At 44.6% G+C, this 22,453-nt stretch overlaps 1 protein-coding gene across 2 annotated transcripts in view; it reads left to right on the top strand.

The window, feature by feature from the left end:
• Positions 1–22,453, top strand: part of LOC144726318 (prolow-density lipoprotein receptor-related protein 1-like) — a 267,656-nt gene that overhangs the window by 4,686 nt on the left and 240,517 nt on the right. Inside the window, exon 1 of one of the 2 annotated variants that reach the window (XM_078604959.1) lies at positions 12,037–12,378. The exons of the other annotated variant lie outside the window; for it this stretch is intronic. Coding sequence (XP_078461085.1) covers positions 12,285–12,378 — 94 coding nt within the window. The 5' untranslated portion in view covers positions 12,037–12,284. Of the gene's footprint in view, positions 1–12,036; positions 12,379–22,453 lie in introns of those variants that run through there. 2 annotated transcript variants of the gene reach the window in all.

The following is a 22,453-nucleotide window of genomic DNA, read 5'->3' as shown; positions in this document are numbered from 1 at the left end:
CTCCGCTTCGGCCGTGTATTAATCCAAGACAAGAATCCAAGTCCCGGGCGAAGCCGGGTAGTGAAGCTAGTTCGTTTATAGTGGTAGGAACCTCCTGGTTGCACCAGCACACAGGGGATTATTGTGTCTGTCCGGCCGTCCGTCGTGCATCCAAAAATGGGAGGGGTTGGGCTGGGTGGAGAGGGGAGGGTGGAGAGGGGCTGGGTGGGGAGAGTGGGGAGGGGAGGGTGGGGAGGGACTGGGTGGGGAGGGTGGGGCTGGGTGGGGGGTGGGAGGGGTGGGGCTGGGTGGGGAGGGGCTGGTCACCCCGTGGTGCCCTTATAAAACTCAACGTTTAACCTACTCACGTCGGCTTGTGCTCGCCCTCACAGTGGGGCATATTTGTGGAATACACCACGCTGCCGTTGACCCTGGCCATTGACCGAGCAACCCGACGTTCCTACCAGCTCCCTGCGCAGGAATGTGTTAATTCGGAAGGCTCGAGGTCGTGACGGCAACCAATTGTTACATTCAGATGAAATATTTTAACATTTTCGGAGATCTTTCCCGCCATGCCCCCAATTCCCAACCCCACAATTCTGTCGCTTTTCTTTATTAAGTGAGAACGTAGCTCCCTCGTTTCACGGAATTAAAACTTGCAAGTTTAGTTCTGGTGACTGGTTACGTCACTAATGATGAGTGATTTAAATAGCCAAGATAGACTGCTTTGCAGATGGTTTTGTAATTTGAATTATGCCAATGTTACTGTTAAAGAAAATGTTCATTACAATTTGCGAACAGACATCTATTAAGCGGCAGGCAGACGCAAACAGATACCGGTCTTGCTCTGAAAAATCATTTGTAATTTACGAGGATGAACTTGTTTATATTTAGCTGATTTAGGACCTTTCCATTTACCGTGTTGCATTAACTAAATAATGTCAAGCAATCATCGAAATGTGGAGGGGCGGATTCATTTATATGCATAAAAACAAACACTCCATCAGTCATGCAAATATCTGTCAAGAATGTCATTTGTTGGCAGACTATCAGAAGGTGGCATTTCATTCACTTAGATTAATAAACTCCTGCCATATTTTACTATTTATGAATTAATGTCTTCTGCGGGCCCATCGTAGTTATACATCTAAATGAAGATCCACGCTTGACATTGAACGGGTGCTAGCTAATAAAACACAGAGTAATGCCTCAACGCCCGGAACACATCGCAGCGAGCGCCAGAGATGGGTCTCACACTTCTTAGTGTCTGCGCTTGCCAATGTTGATTCTCCCCCCATTCAAGTGTGAGGCCACGGTATACATTGGCCGTCCTTATCAAAAAAAGTAAAAGATTCTTCCACGTATTTTTTTATTTCACCTCTAATTCCTATTTGCGTCACGGTTGTACTTTGTGTGAATCTTCTTGCTTTTAATCTCTGCCTGTGTCCTCTCTTTGGAATTTTCACACTTAAATTCTAACTTAGCAATCTTTGAAATACGTAATCAACCGGGCTATGCGTTAATTGTGTGTTGACCGACTCTCTGTGTTGCATTACATTACATTTCAATATTTTACTAGGTTATTTAATTTTAGTGTGTCTTTCTCCTAATTTTGAAGCTTGCGTACCGTACCACGTCGTTGTCCACTCATTGACATGCTAATTTTTTCTCTGCCCCCTCCCTCTCTCCGCCCCCGCACCCTCTCTATATTTAAGGCCCCGTCACAGAGACGTTCTCTCTCTTTGTGCCGATACGTGTTCTCTCTCTGTGTATCTTTATGATGTCTGTCTGCTTATATGTCTGTCTATAGTTTTCTGGTTAGATTTTTGTTGCTATTTCTTTTATACCTGATGATGATTGCTTGTGTTGCAATCGAAACGTCGTAGTATGCAATTATTTAATTTATTATTTTATCTTTATACGTGACTTTACCGAAAGAACCAAAGAATACTTCTTGCTTTTGTCATTTCGATGACCCGGGTTGGTCACTCTTGCAAATTAGACGATTCTGGTCAAACAAAATACAAATTCGTTACTTGAAACCAGGGGTTTAAATTCTACATTCACATGCCTGGGGCCAGTTCTGCCCATAGGTGAACAACTGTTGGCTTCCCATTAAGTGATACTCTCCTCACTGGTCCCAGAGCAATGATTGGGGTTGAGTCAGCACGTGATGGGAATTTTAACCCGTAACCTTCCAACTGTGAGTCGAGTTCTAACCACAGCACCCCTCGTCCTTGGAGCGGTGAGTATTAGGCATCTAATGATACATCGCTTCTTCAAATCTATTAATCACACAACAGGCAGAAAATGATTGGTGTGAGAAGCAGTTATTCGCAATGCATGCAAATCACATGCCAACGTTACGTTTAGGTTAGTGGAATGAAAACACATTCAAACGAAATTAGAAAATGGGGAACGATTCAAATGATATCCTATTTTAAAAACGATGTAAAATTATCATCATCATCACCACCCATGGCCAGTCTATTTCTGAATGGAGGTTTCCCTAAGCCAGAAGCATATCTCACAATCTTGCCATCTAATAATGAACCGAGCACCCACACACGAGCGGGTTTCAATTCCTTGGTGGACGTTTTTGTGGAAGCGTTCCATTCTCTGGCTGCCTCTCCGTCTGCTTTTTGTGTTCAGTTCGTTCAGGAGGGTCCTGCCAGGTTTTTGCAGTACGGGGTGATGTTTCTGCTACTGTGTGTAATCTCTATTGGGTACTTTCCAGCGAAGTGTTTCAGCATTTGGGCGTTTGGGCAACGTAAGTTACTTTTTACGTGTATTTTATCGGTGGGAGGAAACCCATGCAGAACATACAATATTCTTGATTGTCAGTCATCATCATCATCATCATCATGAAAAATAAGAATCAAGTCTTGAATATAATTTGCAACCCTGATTCGGGAAATTTCAGCAAATTTCTGGTAAGGGGATACAAGGGGTGAATTATTACGTACTGCGTAAACGCAGAGTATGGTGAACTTCTTTCGCACCGTACGTAGCCCACCGTGCTAATCAGAGATGCGTGATAATAACAACAACAAACTAAACACAACGAGCAGTTCTAAAGTAATTAGTTTTCTATCTAGTTTTAAATGTGCATAGATCCAATGGCTTCCTATTATCGGAAGAAAGATGGTCCCAGACGGCCGCAGAAGCGCATCTGAAAGCGCGCGATGCAGTGACCACCTTTGTTCGACGATTAGCCAAAAGCGAGAAGTCTGGACATCCCACCTACAAATATTGCACCATCTCTGTTTTTAAAAGCTTCTCCTCGGTCACTGGCTTCTCGGTGCCAGGCTACTGCCTGTCCGAGAATAATTATCAAAAGGGGAAGATCGTGCCAAGTGGAAGGAGAATATGAGGGATGAACCTTGGGGCAGATTCGCACCACCGCGAGTGGGAGCAGACGCCACGTTGCACGCCACGCAAGCGGCTTGTGCCATTGGCCAGCAGCAGAGGGCCACAGTGCACTTGGTACGACCCATCAAAATTTGGGAACCGCTCCAGCGACCCGGCGAATGTGGGGTTTGTGCAAACATTCGGTCGAGACAGCACCGTCGCCGCATCTCTAAACCCACGCGTCCGGCCCCCGTTCCCCTGTCCTTTGTTTGTCTTTCGTGGCAGTAATTTCTCGGGCAGTTCTCTCTATGAAGTCTCACCACATTATTCCACCTGTTCGTCGGCCCGCTGTGTTACTCCGTCTCCTTCCCTCCCGCACGCGCCTTCATCTCATTGCGCGAATTGCATTTCCTTGCCGACTCTGCGTCACGGGAGTGCTCTTGAATGAATGCGCATCGTTCACGGCTTGCGCGGCTACAACTCTGCCAATGTCATCACCCGCCCCGCTTTGTTCTCTCACAATCGCAACCCACCGCCGTCTCGCGTCTCTGCTGTTGAATTTTCACCGTTTTTTTTTTTTTGGGATCTCTTGTTTCGGACAGTTATTACATTCGCAATGTATCACGGCATTGCGTATGAAACTGTCAATTTATACATATATATAAGCTAAGTACCTGAACTCATACATATTTATCTGGCCTCAAAACATTAACTAATGGATTCCGTAAAGTGGTATCCACTTGTCCTTCGACGTGGATGTACCCAACAGCCAACCTTGCAAACTCTGCATGCATAATCGCATGTCCACTTCCTTTCATTTGATGCTTAGTTACCGAGCCAATGCCTCTCAGCAGCAGCATGCTAAGTATTTTGTGATCATTCACGTTAAATAAAAACTGAAAAATAGAGCAGTAAAATTGCACGCAACGAGCCTTTATAATTGTAATTGAATGTGCTGTTAAGTGGCTTTTCCCTTATTTTCGCTGTTTTGCATTAGTGGGATGCCAGCTACAACAAACGAACTGGATCTCGCCGCGCGTGTGTGTGTGCCGTGCTCGTTGTGTGTGGGCCTGCTTGGCTGGGCCTGTCAGATCATCCGTCTTCGTTAGTTAAGCACGGTGCTTCACGTGAGTCCAGGAAGAGTCACAGTGCCACACGAATCCCATCAACTAAGCTATTCCATGACCAGTCACCGACTCCATCGGTGATTTTGAATGCTTCACATTTTATTTCACCACGATCGTAAGGGCTCCAGATGTAAAATTCAATCGCAAAAATGGCATGTCCAGGCGCTGAACAGGCATTGAAATGAATTGGTCAATGATAATGTTGGATAGTGCAATGGCATATTGATAGTTTAAGTGTTCTTCACAAGAGGCAACAAAAACGTAAAGTACAAACATTTGGATGCCCAAAGTGGTTGTCAAAGAAATCAAGGTAATTGTTTAATTGTAAACACTCTGCTCGTGTATGTATGTATGTTGAACATCTTTTGCACCGTACATAGCCAAACGTGCTCATTGGAGGCGCATGGGACACGAGACATCGGAAATTAAAAATGCATCCATTGTTTATTTGACTTATTTCAGCATATGCTAGCGGGAACCAGTGGTCCATGAAGCGCACAGGTCGATGGACTTTTGGTGACAAAAAAATGACGGCTTACACATAGAGCCGTTTCAGATAAAGGGTGAGCTTCCAGTGCGGGATTTGAACAGCGGGGGGGGGGGGGGGGGGTGAATTATTCGGACGGTTTTCCAAATAGGGTGGTTACTCCAGAGTGCATGCGCAGAGAGAGAGAGAGAGAGGGAGAGAAAGCACGACCTCTTGCCGTGCAAAGCGTAAGCCCCACGTGCGGCTGGCTCACAGGTATTCGGGGGAAATCGATGAGCGAGCGGTGGTACTTGAGGCGTGGCAAAAAAATCAGAGCGCCGTGGCTGCTCGCATGTCTTCTTGGTTCTTTCGGTAAAGTCACGTAGAATGGAAATAATAAAATAATAAAAATAAAACATAACAAAGTCACGTAGAATGGAAATAATAAAATAATAAAAATAAAACATAATAAAGTCACGTAGAATGGAAATAATAAAATAATGAAAAAAAAACATTATAAAGTCACGTAGAATGGAAAAAAAATACAACATAATAAAATTATTCTTTATTTATTATGCTTCATCTTCTTGGTTCTTTCGGTAAAGTCACGTAGAATGGAAATAATAAAATAATAAAAATAAAACATAATAAAGTCACGTAGAATGGAAATAATAAAATAATACAAATAAAACATTATAAAGTCACGTAGAATGGAAATAATAAAATAATGAAAATAAAACATTATAAAGTCACGTAGAATGGAAAAAAAATACAACATACTAAAATTATTCTTTATTTATTATGCTTCATCTTCTTGGTTCTTTCGGTAAAGTCACGTAGAATGGAAATAATAAAATAATAAAAATAAAACATAATAAAGTCACGTTGAATGGAAATAATAAAATAATAAAAATAAAACATTATAAAGTCACGTAGAATGGAAATAATAAAATAATAAAAATAAAACATAATAAAGTCACGTAGAATGGAAATAATAAAATTATAAAAATAAAACATAATAAAGTCACGTAGAATGGAAATAATAAAATAATAAAAATAAAACATTATAAAGTCACGTAGAATGGAAAAAAAAATACAAAATAATAAAATTATTCTTTATTTATTATGCTTCATCTTCTTGGTTCTTTCGGTAAAGTCACGTAGAATGGAAATAATAAAATAATAAAAATAAAACATAATAAAGTCACGTTGAATGGAAATAATAAAATAATAAAAATAAAACATTATAAAGTCACGTAGAATGGAAAAAAAAATACAACATAATAAAATTATTCTTTATTTATTATGTTTCATCTTCTTGGTTCTTTCGGTAAAGTCACGTAGAATGTAAATAATAAAATAATAGAAATAAAACATAATAAAGTCACGTACAATGGAAATAATAAAATAATAAAAATAAAACATAGTAAAATAAATATGTATTTATCGTGTTTTATTTTTATTATTTTATTATTTCCATTCTACGTGACTTTACCGAAAGAACCAAGAAGATGAATCCCTGCAGTCACGAAAGCTTTAAATCGAAATGCTCGCCTGTCGTCACGGGCAATGGCGAGCACGCCCGAGCCGTTCCCCGTGTGTTTGCATACCACAGAGTGTTGACTTCATGGCTCGCGTTTGCCAAGACCCCGTTCAATTGCCGTTGCAGGTTTATCATCTCAGATGCAGGTCGTAAGCAGGTTTTGACGTACTACCAAATTAAACATATATATATAATGCTGATGCAATGGACGCTATATTAATATAATTTTGACCAATAACGGTTTTCGTATGTGTGGAGCAGCGGTGGGGAGAAATTTGGTTGCGCTGAGTTTGAAACCTGGCCACCTGGGTTCGATTCTCTGGCAGTCGATGACATCAGTGGCGAGTTATATTTGAACCGGTCCTGGAACCCCCCCTCAACTTCACCAAACCGTGCTGACCATTCATCATTGATCTGTGGGTCACATCACTGTGTGGGTACAATGCCAATGTGTCTCGTACCTCCTCCTCCTCCTCTGCCTGGTACAATAAGTGCACGTGGTCACGTGAACAGGCGTGTCGATTTGTTATTGCTCCAGCACACCGGTGTGCTGGAGAGCAATTCGCGCACATTGAACGAGTGGGTAAGACATTTTTTTCTGGTAATATCAATCAGCATCGTCAGGCGACTGCTAGAATTACATTCCTGCGGTGACTGCAGGAGTTCAATTTTGGCAATTGCCTGATAATGCTGGTTGTAATTTGCAGCGAAAACGTCGGAGCACATTGTTAAATGTTTTGTGGGTTGCTCTTCATGGCACCAGTGTGCTGGAGCAATGGTACATTGGCACGTTTGTTCGTGTCGTAACTCTATTTATTTCGCGTTGTTAGGTGGAGGAGCGTACGGGACACAGATTAGCATTGCATTGAAATGGTGATCTGACCAAGGTAACAATTATGAGTCATTGCATTGTTCGCGATGGACTATGTGTTAAATTTACCTTTCTGACCAGTTTGGTAAAGTATGGCCAAACAACCCCCAGGACCAACACATTGTGGGTTGTGGGGAAGCCGTTCATACATTATTGGACTGATTAACGACTCTAAATTATTATTTTAAAATTCATTAAAAAAAATCAATACACAGTATCTTGTAGAATTTGCCAACAGATCTCTCTAGGTGATTTCTTACAGCACATAGCCTGGAAAGTTCTACACAGACTAAACATGGATATATTTTTTTTCTCATTTGTGTGTGTGTGTTCACACTCGTTTGCGTGAGTAGAATTATCGTATGAAGTGAAATGGAATATTTGATTTTAAAATACGATATAAATTACAACAGTTGTGCAGTTTTGTGCACAAAACCGTGGAAGGGACTTTGAGATCGGCGTGTGGACCGGGGCGTACTTCGGATAAACATTTTGTACATGGGGCAATGACCCACCCAAGTAGGATGGGACAACACAAACTCTACAAAAACAAACAAACAAACAAACACACACATTCCTCTCAATATTTGCAAATGAGTCAATGATTACCAACACGTGGCTTAAATACTTAGCTCGAACAGGAATATATAGCAACGCGGCGTATTTCGATTCGTTTTGTGCTTTATTTTACATTTCTGTTGAGCGTATACGTCGTATCTGTTTAGCATCGGAGCTTTGGTGCAGTGTGCAACGCACTGCACCACATCGCTTTGGCCAGGAATTCAATTGCTGCCCAAAGAGTTTAATTCCTGCCCAAAGCAAACATTTACCGGTGATGGGCATCTGGACCTGAACCGGTCATGGTAATCCCCACTCGCCACTTCTCTGTCCCGCATTGACCAGTGCGGGGAAGTATGGACAATGGCACAGAATGGGTTGGACAATCTATACATGTATTGACAAAGGGCGTATTTTACATTTGTGTTATTATTACCGTTGGTTTATATTGGTGTCCTTCCTCCACACCTCCGATTAGCACGGTCCGGCGACGTACGGTGCGAAAGAAGTGCAACGTACATACATTTTGTGTTTTTTTTCTGCGTGGATATGGTGGGTTTTTGGTGGCTTGACGAAAAGTTGTGTTGGGTTGCACTCGCAACACGGGTAATTGGGGCTGTTTAAATCTGGCACCCTCTGATTATCGAGATGGGTGCAGAACAGGACAATTAAATGCTGCTGTGTGTTTCCGCCTATCTATTAAACGCCTCTCAGCAGATGCAGCGGAAGTAAATATTTTAGAGTACTGGCTTGGCTCGTGACTCATGTTTGTGTTGATTATCAAGAAGCCACGTGGTGTTCTCAAACTGTCCCCCAGCTGAGGTTGCGTGAGTCACACACACACACTGCAATTCCAGGTGTGTGTGTGTGTGGCTGCTCAATCGTCGCGATTTGAGTGACTTATTGATCTATTGAGTGGAAATTTCTAAGGTGTTTGATTGTCAGCTTTTACTTTTTGATATTTATGTTTTTATGTTTGCGTTGGATGCGATGAAATGGGAAATTGATGCAAATTTAAGACGGAAAAGCCAGCGGTTGTTATTGTCCAGTTTCTCGAATAGTTTCTTAACATACCAATGTTTTCACGTTAATGTCGGCTGGTATTGGCGATTACAAGTAACACTGTACAGGAGCACGTCGGAATTTCCAACGCAAATGTAACTGACGGAAACAATTGAAATGTGAAAACATGTGAATGACAGGCCTTGCGGAATTTCACCAGTACATTTGTCGAACTAATTAAATTAGTTTTCACATGAAACAAGTAATTTACACGTTTGCATAAACGAAACAATTATTTTAAATGAAGTAGATCATAAATCACGAGAGAAAGAGCTTTGTGGCATGGCCTTATTTATTAGTTGTATACATATGTAGTGACGTTTCTTGAGTCACTACGGCGTTTAGCGCCAGCTCCTGAGAGAAGAGTGTGTAACTGTGCGTGTTAGAGCCTCTCTCTGGCACCAGAGTAGGTATGGCATGGAAGGGGGCCCTAAGGGGCATGGTTCCGGTGACAGTCAGAAAGAGGGCAGTTGAGGACGTGACAGTCTGGGTGAACCCGAGAGGGCACGTGACCAGGACAGGATAATGAGGGGGGGGGGGGGAAGGTGGCGAGAGGGACACGTGATGTATGGCCCAGAACCTTCTAGTCGGATCTAGAAGGGGGCGTGGCCGCGGGCGGAGCCAGGCCACGCTCAGGGGCATAAAAGGGAGGTCGCGAGAGCCAATCGAGGCTGTCTGTTGGAATGGAACCCGTCGGTGCTACGTCTCTTCCATCCTCGGTCCTCGGTCTTCACGCTCGGCACCGTGGGTCAGGCAGTGTGTTCCTGACTGAACCGGTTATGTAGTTACCCCGTTGTGGTCTAGTTAACAGTGGTAGCTACCACCGATGTCATTATCCTGTGTACGTTATGTAGTTACCCTGTTGGGGTTGTAGAGGAAACGTGTTGCCTCCAAGTTCAAGTGTGTGCCTCCGTGGAAGCCACTACACATATGTATCATCTAAGAGTTGAATTTTTACACTAGTCAAACCCAGGTCGCCCTGGCAAAAGAGGCATTGCTTCACGGTGTCTTAATGTATTTATTTAATCTCTTGGCTGAATAAAGGACACATTATTACATTACACAAGAGGTATTAAGCCACTTTTGTGAAACTATTTCAATGGACAAAAAAAATCTTCCTTGGAGGAAAACTATTTTCATGAATGATCCGGATGGGTTGCTACCGTGGTCGGTGCTTAACTCACAAGAGGAAAGTTGCAAGTTTGCATCGTGGTCAGTTGGGGGCGGTTACACCACATCATCTTTCCAAGGCCAATACAATAAGTTCCATCCGTGGTTTCCTGACCGATGTACTGACACCTGCCATGTTAATATGGAATGTTCACCACTTGCTCAGGACCATCAACAGAAATGAGCACCGATTTTATCATGAAGAAGCTTTGACTGCATTCTTGAGAAATGCGACTGCTTTCGTCTCATTTTACATGGCTGAGAGAAGTGGTTCTACAGTGATTCGAGCATCACCGTGCGAACCCAGTGACTTATATTGCAGCTGTGGTGAGCAAAGCAAGCTGCCTCCGCGATCAATAATTTCCCAGTCACGGTTAATATCAGTGGCAAGTTATACAATTGGCCCGGTCCTTGGGCACCGCTTTCAGCAACCCCAAACCGATGAACTCGGTGATGCTTGGTCAAACAACCCCCATGAACATCACGGTACGGGTTAAGGATTCATCCAGCAGTGGATGGACTAAGGAATGTGCAGTCCAACGACCGTCTCGGTAATAGTGTAGAGACATCGATTGCACCGAACCGGCGTGCGTTCTTCCACATGAAGAAGGAAGAAAGAGGCAGTGTGTCTTGCTGCTACACAAATCGGGGAACATTACAAGAACAGCGCGGAGTATAAGGAGGGCGGGCGGGTGCAGGTGGCACGATGCGCGTAGTCGACTTTTTCTGTCATATGCGGCCGTAACAAAGTGTACGCACGGAAGACAAAAATAAGTTTGCATGAGCTGGGGACCTTACTGAAGAGATGAGGCGAGCATATGTACCGAGTCCGTGAGGTCACTTGGCACTGGGGCAGCGAGAAAAACGCAAAGGTTAATCACGGTAAAACGGACACAAGATTCATATTGCGAGTTTGTTTTGCATTATTGTATTCATTCAACCCTTCACATCATGATGCATAGGGTGTTCCAAACGTAGTTTTCAATTAGCGTCTCATTTCTGGCCAAGCAGTTGTTGATGCAATCAAGCTGAGCTGTGCATTTCTGCAGGCACCTTGTCAAAGAGCGAGGAAGCCATGCATTTCACCTCGAGCTTTGCATATTTCATCGTCATTACGTTTTGCGATTGTCATGCTATCCAAATGAGCTTGCGCGTGTACATGAGTGCAAATGAACACACACGTTATATAAAGACTGCTCCCTTGGGCTGCTGCGATCGCTAAAAAATAAATGTCTCATCCCGCTGAAGCTGCGTCTCGCGTGAGCAAAGCAGATGCGGACGGAGGAGACGAGATCGTCGGAGGACCCTTCGCCTGCTTGCCATGTACGAGCCACTGATTGTGACAGTTTCTAAGATACGCTCAAATGAGAGGCTGCCGAGGCAGTGAAAAGGTACACTGGAGGGTGAGCACCAGATGGCAACTCTATCGGCCCACTGGGTTATCTTGTTTGAAGCAGTGCCTGTAGGATTTGCCCACAATATAGTGGTCATGATCCAGCGTTCGTGTTCCGGTTTTGCAGTTGCATTGCGAACTGCGGTCGCATTGTTTTTTGACGTTAGGTCTGGGCTTTAAAAACAAAAATAACTCTCGATATGTCGTCGTTGTTGTTTGCTTTAAAATGTATTTCACAATTGCGCAAACCGGGTTTGCCCTTGGTGAACTCAGAGTGGAAGGGTCTGGCCTGCTTTGTAAGCGCCTATGTCACTTGGTGGGTGGGGGGGGCGGCGGTAGGGGTGTTAAAATTCAGGCCCACTTTGATTGATGCCTGAAAAGTGCCCTCCTCCCATCCTCCCTCCCCTTTAAACCAACCCAGAGCACCACACCCTCTGCCCGAGCAGGCAACCAATCAGGCGCTTCGCTTCTCTCCGAGAGGCAGCGCTCCCTTTGGCTTGGCGCGCGCGTGCTGGCTCACGACTCAGGCAGTCGCTCGTGGGTCGGGCATCGAGACAGAGAGGGGCAGTTGGAGCCGCAGGAGAGTGAGCGCGCGCGCGCGCGTGTGCGTCTTTGCGCGTGTGGCTTGCGTCTTTGCGCGTGTGGCGTGCGTTCGTGCACGCTCCCTCGCTCGGAACTCGACAGCGGAGCTCTGTGGGCTTGAGAGAAGAGAGGGGGGGAGCAGGGGGGGGGCAGATTTCCTCTCTCTGTCTCTCTGTTTTGCCATGGCTGGCCTCTCCTTCCCAGCTCTCGCAGCGTTCTGCGGAGTTCTGCATCTTGCAAGCAGGGCAGCAACATCTGTGCCTGGTCCAACACAAGGTGTGTAACGCGCATTGTTCGTCATCCATCGCCTATCGCTCTCCCTCCCCTTACCCCCCCCACCCCCCTGGCCCGTCTGCAATGTCCCGTTCTCTAGTAAGTGTGTAGTACGCCTCTTCCTAACACACGTGGCTCCCAGGGTCAATGCATATTATCCACTGAGTTCTCCGTTCAATGAACATTAACCTATTGGCAGTCGCGACGAGGATGTCGCTTTGTTACTGATTCGTAGTTGTCTGCAACAGCTCTCTCTCTCTGTGTGTGTGTGTGCGAGTAAATTGAGTTCATCGCCGGCAAGCAAGTCTAACATTCGGGACTAAAGAACAGAGAGAGTGTGTTGGTGTGTCTTTTATCACCGTTTACAGCACACGCTGCCGCCTGAGACCGATACTGGCGTGCGGGATTTTATTTTTGGGCAGCAGAGGTTAAACCTCATCGATTTGAACTCAGACGTGTAGACCTTGCTGACGGCGGGCAACAGAAACGTGCACGGGTGTTGTCGTGCTCGAAGTTCACAAAGGAAACCACACGCTGGAAACTGCGAATACAGTGATCCCTCGTTTATCGCGGTTAACGGGGACCGGAACCCCGTCGCGAAAGGTGAAAATCCGCGAAGTAGGATTGGCCCCCTAGGAATTTCCGTATATGTGTGTGTGGGTACCAGAATGTTTAAAATATGTATATTTATACTTTATATATATATTACTTAAATCTATTTAATTATAACACATTAATATTATACATTCACTCTCTCTTTCTCTCATACGATACGTATTATGGTGTTCTACGCTCACCAATGACAGTAGTATCTTGAGACTTGACTCCAGTAATGACGACGACGACGATGACAATGACGACGACATTGACGACGATGACAGACCTGTGCAGTTCGATGAATGTGATGATGAATGATGATGATGATGGTGTTATTGCACAGGTATAATGAGGCCTTTAAATCAGTTCGAAAAATCCGCGATGCACTGAGGCCGCGAAACATGAACCGCGAAGTGGCGAGGGATTACTGTATTCATTTTCGGGGCTTTTCTCGACACTTCAGTGTACAGCGATTGGATCGTCGATGCCCACGTCGTCATTTGCGTAGCTCGTCGCAACGCCGTACTTTGAACCCAATGAATATCTATTTTGTCAGATCTTGCACTTTTTCAAACATCCGGCAAAAAAACACTTTGGCTCCGAACTCGCTCATGGCCCAACTCCGCCGTATCCCTCGCCCCTTGTGTTCACGCTGCGATCGCTTGCAGCAAACCACGAAATGCGCACGCGTACACACACACACAATTGTGAGTCACATTGGTTCCTCCATCCCCCCCCCCCACATAATTGGCTACTGGGGGTCAACCCCACGTGTCCTCCGCCTCCTGTGCCTTGCTGATTTCGGTATGAGCGGCTCGGGTTTGCGGCTGCGAGATTCTGGCTCAGTGGGTTTGTTGGGTGAGTGACTGGCCCTGTGAAGGGGATGGAGGCGGTGGGGGGGTAATCTGCTCGGGAGTTGTGCCAGACAATTGTTGACACGCGCAGCGCACACATCGCCCGAAGCCTGCGTGTGCTCAACTCGCCCTCTGCGAGAATCTTCTGATGTCCCGGCCAAAGTATTCATATTTTCTGTCGGATGATTCGCCATTCGCCGTGTTGTCGTTTCGTGCCGTATGTGTTACAAACAAGGGGCTTTGTGCGCGAGTTAAGGTTACGCGAGTGAGAAATCTACATTGCGGTGTTTACATCGGAAATACCACGAGCGCACATGCCATTGCGTTTTTGAGGATGTGGAAATAATGTGAAATGTAATATCGGGAATAAAAGTGCATTGAAAAACACTATGGGAACCTCATTTGCCAGTAAAAATATGATAATTGGTTCTTTACCCTTCTATCTGGCAACAAAACTGACACCTTTTTACAAGGAGTCATGTTTGCATAGACCGCAATACCTGCAGTCATAATACAAACAAAAGAACATAACTCTGATAATGTGCACTGTCCTTAAAGTTGATTGATCCACACCCGAGACAGCTTTCCTTAGAGCCTAGTCTCATATATATTTGTTTGTATTATGACTGCAGGTATTGCGGTCTATGCAAACATGACTCCTTGTAAAAAGGTGTCAGTTTTGTTGCCAGATAGAAGGGTAAAGAACCAATTATTGCATTGAAAAAGTTGACTTGATTCGTACACTCTTTGGTGTTTTCGGTAAAGTTGCCGACGTGACTTTACCGAAAAAACAAAAGAGTATGAATCCTTGCAGTCACGAAAACTTCAAATCTAGAATTGATTTGTAAAATACATATTTTAACACGTAGGCTTTCGCGACCAATATCATCCATAATATAGGTTTTTTTCGTGTTAGATCGCGTACATATATACATGTTGTGTCGTTAAACCTGCCACCACCCGACACAGCCAACTAGTAAGCGTTGTCACGTAAACAGAACGTGGCCAATTCGTCACTAGTACAGCACCACCGGTGTGTTGGAGAGCCAAGCCACAACACTACATACTGATCTGGGTTTTAAACTGAGACGTCGCGCTGTTGAGAGCGTTGAAAATATTTGTTTGAGGAAGGGAGCGAGCGAGCGAGCGTTATGACGAATGCGAGCAGCTGACAAGATGGACATTGAAGGGGAAGTTATTGGTTCGGTGCATTGCGACTTGCGGGTTGTGGCTCTCAGCACGGCGAGGGGGGCAGGTGTTTGGTAGCCGCACCGTTGGGCTGAATCACGAGAGCACACTTATCAGGTCTTTGGCAGGTGGGCAGGTGCCTTGCTTTGTTTAGCTTGGCATCTCAGCGTGATTCACACAGCCGACAGCGGTCAGCACTTCCTTCTGCTGTCCAAATGTTTCAACGTCTTTGTTTTCGTCGCCCCCTAATTTAATTAAAACCCGCACCACATCAGCGTACGCATCCATTTTTGCAGCCGACGTTTTTGTTAAAAAAATAGCGGTGGTCGCATCCCTTTAATGTGTCCATCGATGGCCTCGGACACTCGGCGGAGAGAGAAGGCGAGGGGTGGGTGGGAGGGTGGTCCGTGCTGCAGCCGCGCCGCGCCAGTGAAAACGCGACGTCTTCAACATCATCAGCAGCAGCAGCATCAGCAGCATCAGCAGCAGCAGCAGCACCAGCAGCCAGCCCCCCCCCCCCCCCCCCGTGTCACCGTGATGGATAACTCACCTCGCAGCGATCCGCCGCTGCCGCCGCCGCCGAAGGATCCAAGCCAATGGGCAATGCAAATGTTGGCATTTGCGAAAGCATTTCGGTAACACATATTGTTTTAGCGCTACTATGTATTGGACAGCGATGGTAGGCAGTGTGTGGAAGTTGGCAGACTCTGGTGTTATTTACTGACATGGGGATGTCGAGGGCCGATTTGCCTGTGATTTTGGTTGTGTGAGCAAAATAGAGTCCCTCAATTCATGCATTGCTCTCTGTGTGTGCGCGTGTGTGACCGGTGAGAGTGATAATGCTGTGGTGTAAAGGGTAAAAAAGCGTTTCTGTTGGCACGATAATTGTTTCAGTCGTTCTGTATGCTGGACCAGGGATGGGTAGGTAGTGTGCGAAACTTGGCAGACTCTGGGGTATTTGCTGACGAAGGGACGGGGAGGGGTGTGAATGTGCTTTTGGTTGTGTGAGCAAAACAGCCCCTCGATCCATGCGTGGTCTTTGTGCCGGTTGCGAGTGATGAGGCCGTACATCGGCGCTTGTAAATTGCGTTCTCAGGTAGTTGTGCGGCTAAACGCCGTCTTGGTTTCGCTGGGATTTTGTGCTTGTACGAGCATGTTTGTTGTGCATGGGAATGGAAGTGTCTTTCGAGGGTGCCAAATCATTTCACGTGAAGAAATGGATTTTGGGAGCGCGGGAAGCTGTGATCTACAGTTTGCAGTGAATTAATTTTGGTCCGTGTAGCTCCCTGTATGGATTTTTTTTATATTTATGATTCTCCAAAGGTGACAAGGCGCGTATTTAATACTCCACTGTCAACAGAATGCAATTCATACTGCACGTAAGTGTTCTTTTTAATGGTGTTTAATTTGCGTAAATTAAGCAATGCATTGTGTATTTGCTATGCAATGAAATCACTTCAGAGCCAGCTGAGGGGTCTTCTAAATGGCAGGGACATAATGAAGGCAGCCGCAACAATTTTTCCGAAAGGGCATCATCCTCAAACTTTCATCGTGCCGGGCCGCATGCGAGCAGCTTTGTTTTACGGCGAAAAACATAAAAGATCTTAAATCACTTTCGTTTGGGAATGGTGCGGTGGGGTTTTTTTTTTACGAACAGAAATTAATGGAAAAAAAAACACTTTATTCTTGCACGAGTGTGACGCACCGTAGCAACGGCGAGTACACGCAACTACGAAGCTGGCGAGCCCAAGTTCGATTCCCCGGCCAGTGGCTAACAGCAGCGTGGAGTATGGTCAAACGACCCTCAACAAGGCCAAGGGCTCACACTGACTTTAACACTTTATCTCCACCATGACACCTTGCCATATTTGCATTATGTAACCCTATTTGTATTTTATTATTGTATATTATAGCTATTTTATATTTTATTTTATTCAAATTTTTTACATACTTTAGCCCCTTAGTATTAGTTAGACTTTGTACCTTTAGTATAGTTAGACTTGTACACCACTTATTTAAGATTTAAGATTCCTATATGTTGAATGTATGCACCTTCCTGCCAAAGTAAATTCCTTGTCTGTGCGAACTTTCATGGCGAATAAAACCCTTTCTGATTCTGAGTGGACAAGAAAAAGCCGTACAATTTAAAAAAAAATAGTATTCTTTTAATAACGGTAACAAATAAATAGAATCCGGAATGCTTATTGTTAAAATTGTTGCGACATTTACCGAGCCGAATGCAAAGCCCCCCTTCCCCATCCCTCTCCCTCGGCAGGACACCGAACATTATGACACGTGGTGCACTGTCATCTGTAAGTGACAGGCGCGTGTGTACGAACACGTCTCGACTCATTCACCCGGGAAGCGTACAGACGACTTGCGTCATTCTACTACAGCCGACACCAAATAGCGAATGATTGACGCGTGGGATTGTTAATGGTATTTGAGCACCTTGCCAGCAAAAAAAGGCATCTTCTTCTTCGGCGTCGGCAGGAGTCGTTAGGAGGTCGTAGATACGAGTTTTGGTCGTTACTGTGTGTGTGTGTCGGGGGGGCGGGGTCTTAATTGCTCTAAGGAAAGTTCGTAAGAGCGGGGGAGTTGCAAATCGAGCCGTCGTAAGTCGGGGGTCGCCTGTATTCCTTTGCAATGTTTTAAACAAATCCGTTTCAAATTCTTCTTATTCTTCTTCCAATACATCACACAGCCGAGGCGACATGGGGTGCAGCCAAGGCAATGTTTTAAAATGCGACTGAAGAACGCATTTACCTGTCGTCGGGCTGGCGAGAGAGGCCTCGCGCACTGCGGCGAATTGAACAAAAAAAGACGGTTGCCCAAAATTATCTCCCTGCACAGATGCCCCCCCCCTCCTCCCCCACCACGTACCCTTCGACGAACAGTGGGGGCACAACCAAGCGCTTTCCCACCTGATGACGGACGCTTGTGTTGCGCCCGAAACGTCGTGATTAATTTTATTGTATACCTACGTGACTTTACGGAAAGAAACAGAGAGTAAGTGACGTAAACATCCAGTCGGCGCCGATCTCGGCAAGATAGGCGTCGACTTTGACCGTGGCGGCGCTCGATGATGATCCCGTTAACATGAACCTGTTGTGTCGTCCATTCAACAACAACAACAGCAAGCCACTGCGTAACGCCCGCCTTTTAAAGAACAAAAAAACCTGTGCCAATATACTCCCAAGCCTTTGTGTGTGTACAGTCGAGACGTCGTAAATCGATCCCTTATCTCGCATCGGAGCAACGCTATTAATTGGGGTTCCGTTCCTGAAAACCCACTTACACACAGTAAAGCTGCCCGAAATTGACCACGAAAAAATTAATGAAAATAACCCGAACAAACATTTCTTGTAACTTAACAGAACTTTAACAAACATTTTTCGATTTAAAGCTTTCGTGACTGCAGGGATTCATCTGCTTGGTTCTTTCGGTAAAGTCACGTAGAAGGGAAGTAATAAAATAATAAAAATAAAACATAATAATAAAAATAAAACATAAAATTATTTTATTATGTTTTATAATAAAAATAATAAAAATAAAACATAATACAAATTATTTTATTATGTTTTATTTTTATTATTTTATTACGTCCCTTCTACGTGACTTTACCGAAAGAACCAAGAAGGTTTAACAAACATGCATTGAGTAAAAACGCTTACAATTGAAAACCGTCGAGTACTTTTCTGCACACGCATCACGTTTCCTCTCCTCGGACAGTAGCGAAAGGCGAATTATTTTCCTTCTAAATTTGAAGAACATTTACAAAGAAGTGAAGAGCGTTGCGACAGAGACGTCTGCAACTGGAGCGTATCGGGCGGGACTCTCTTACACACGCATCCGGCAGAAGCGCAAATCAGCGCCCTCTGGCGACGAGGCTGCGCACGGTATGCGCAGACTCGGTGCCTATCGATTCGGCGTCGGCAGCAGTCGTTAGGAGGTCGTAGATACGAGTTTTGGTCGTTATTGTGTGTGGGCGGAGGGGTCTTAATTACTGCAAGGAAAGGTCGTAAGTCGGGGGTCGCCTGTATTCCTCTGTAATGTTTTAAACAAATCCGTTTTAAGTTATGGACGTCCTGACGTTAGACTATTGTTCCGTGTAAATATTTCCACGTGTAAGCCACGAGATTGCCTGATATTAAATAATCTAAAAGCATTTTTTTTTTATTTTTACCAGTTAATACCCACTGAGCTATAGAGCTCTTATTCAGAAGCGACCTGGCCATAAATGATGGCCCAATGAAATGGATTATCACTTGGGCATTTATAGCAGCCAAATACTGTCAACGCATTTTTTAAAAATATAATTGTTTAGGGAAAAACCGGAGGACCCGGAGTAAAATTCACACGACTATGGGGAGAATATGTAAACTCCAAATGGTCGGAATCGAACCACGACCTCCTGTATACCTGGCGAGGTAGTTAACATTTTGCCACCAAGAGTTGGCACCCAATCCTGGGATAGATGTAGTTAAAATTATAGAATCTGGCCAGTCTAAGTTTCTAAATGCTCACATTTACAGATCAGTATCATTCAAATCACCTGGTTAAGTGTTAAAATATACCCAAAAAGAAAATGTCAGAGTGAAATAATATATATATAACTCATCGGCAATTTATAAATGGCGAATGCAAATGAAGGCATTAAGCAGTTGCTAATGAGTGATCGTTAATGACACATCCTTTATCTGCCTCATTGAAGACTTAAAACACCATCGATCAATCAAAACATTTTTCAGTATAGCGCCTTCCGCAATGAAATCATCACAGAGCGCTTCACAGATGGACACATTAAAACGTAGATAACATTGCGTCAATAAAATTTTAAATTATACAACGCAATAAAAACGGAATACGCGTTAGTTAAACTTAAAACAAAAATTCAACCCACTCCCCCGAGCGAGTAAAGACCCTGTAAAGCAACCATCAAATAGCGAGCGGTGTCAAGCTGACAGACTGCGAGAACAAACGATCTGTGACACACACAGCAATGCGTGGGTGGTCTCAATTAAAGTACACGCAGTTCTGGCAACAACAAAAAAAATTACTTTAAAAAAGATAACATCGCGGGCACGGGAGTACATTGCGTCAAATAATGTGTAATGACACAAATATACATATCAAGGCCGTGGCAATCACGTGGGCCCATTAGAACACACTCAGGTGCTGAGCAGTTGGATTGTACTGCAGATGCAATTACGGCCCTCAGCCTGCCTCACTCCTTACTTTTAATGAGCGTGTAGGCTTGTGGCATTAATCACCGACAAAGGCCCAGTCGGGCTAATTTCGTGCAATTTGTTCTGTTTAAAGAGGGATGTAAATGAGCTTTCTGCGGTGAAATAAAGTGACCAGAGGCTGGCAGGCTCCCTGGGGTCACAGCGGCCTGGGCTGCTTGTCTCCCCGCTGGATTCGGTGTCCCGATGCTTGAAGACGGATCCATCGGCGGAGAGTTCCGCAAAATTTCAACATAAACGGCGTGCGTCGGCGGCCTCTGTGGAAACACTGAATCGATATTTTGTGACGCCCATTAGATTTAAACATTTTTTTAAAGCACAGTGTGTGCGATGGGCCCTTACAAGCGAGCTCCATTCCACAACGCGCAGAATCATATGAATGCCTTAAAGCACGTGCAGTTTAGAACCCTTTTTAAATGAATGTATTACTATTCGAGTATCTTGATTTAAAAAAAACCACACACACAACCGTGAACATTCTCCACAGTTGTCAAGGTTAGCCAATGCATAATATAAAAATTCCTTGCGCTGACAAAAAAAAGGTCTTGTGGACCCCCCATCGCTGCGGAAATAATCCGGCGGCGTTCACGAAACGCGCTTCTGATGGTGCCACGTGCTCCGTGATCAGTGACAGCCCCCGCCGCCGCCTCAGCTGTGGTGGCGAACCACCCCGAGCCTCAGAGACCCAGAGCCCCATCTCACCACGGCCGTACACAGACTTATCTATCAGCCATTAATTCGTTGCATGCCACCACCTTGCTCGAAGCGTCGTGCGTTTCGGGGAGCGGTTGCGGTTATCGGTAATCTTTATTTATCACGGAGGGAACCCGGGTGAGCTACACGGAGCTGCTTTTCACAGATGTCCAAGTAGATAGTATTATCATCATCGTCGTCGTCGTCACAGATGTCCAGGTGAGGTTGTTTACGGAAGGGACATCTTGCTCCCCGCCGTCCCAGCTGCGCGCAATCAATGCGTTGGCGCGCTCGACAAGATATGCGAAAGAAGTGTCCTGTCAAGCGTGCGGATATGAAACATTGTGTCTCAATCTGCAACGCAGGGCAGCGTAAGAACATGAAAGTCAATGTCCTGGCTAAAATTCCTCTGCAGGGAAGTGATAAAAGTTAACCCGTGGGCTGGCTGAATTTCCTCACGCCTCGGTCAGATGTGTCTACCCACGGGGGACTATTTTGTTCCTGAAACGCTTTTACAACTTTTGTATTATTACAGGGATTGTTAAGTAATAAAATAATTAATCAACTCCACTGTCGTGTTTTTAATGCATCAGTTGTTTGTTTGCCAGCCGTGAGAGCCGTTAAATGAAGCGTCACCCAGGGTGACTTGGAAATGAAGATAACTTTAATCCTGTTATTCGGTATAACTTTGCAGCAATGCCGTCAGTAATGAAGCCACTTTGGGAATTGGATGTCACAGCGAATAGCAGTTTAGTGATTTATATGCAATAGTTATGCTATATGCGATCATGAATAATGAATTTTCTTTCGCAGTAAATATCTAAGGGCAAGATGTGTGACTCGACCATATTAATTCACAACGTTTTGGCAAAGCATCCCAACTTCATGCAGCAATTGGTATCTGATTACATGCAAACTCTGCCACTTGCCTACTTTCAGGTTATATATTTTTTCAGTGTTTTTTTTTTCAGATGCTTACACCGTTTAACGATTCGTCACAAGATTGCACAATGCTGTGCTTGGTTGTTCACATCGACGACGTTGAAGGAACGTGAACGGACGTGTTAACAAACAAGGTATGCCTTGTGGGTAGCCAGGACGGTGGTTATGAGACCCAAGCCAAAGCTTCAGTGGTTGATTTGTTCTTTGATAAAAAAAAGGCTCAAATAATTAAATTACTCGTATATTTACATCAATATATTTTCATGTTCGTTCACTTCTGTACATTTCACACTTTTGAAGCAATGTTTGTTCAAACGGATCATGGTGTGCAGCATCTGCAGCCTATGAAACCCACATCACTTTGATATTTCCTATGATCTGCTTTTAGTCGGGCTGGGGTTATACCAATCGCAGGCATTGAGAGGACATCACTTGCACCTCGTGCTAAATAAATATAAGGATTTATTTATCTGGAAAAGCCACACAAAGTCAGACTTTTTTTCTGGAGCTTCCTGCTTTAGGATATTTGACCAACACCAGTGAAAATGTATTACGTCT

Source organism: Lampetra planeri, chromosome 1, assembly GCF_965212315.1.
Source record: "Lampetra planeri chromosome 1, kcLamPlan1.2.h2, whole genome shotgun sequence".
Classification (NCBI taxonomy): domain Eukaryota; kingdom Metazoa; phylum Chordata; class Hyperoartia; order Petromyzontiformes; family Petromyzontidae; genus Lampetra; species Lampetra planeri.
Note: the sequence above shows the minus strand (reverse complement) of the source record. Positions and strands in the feature narration are given on the sequence as shown.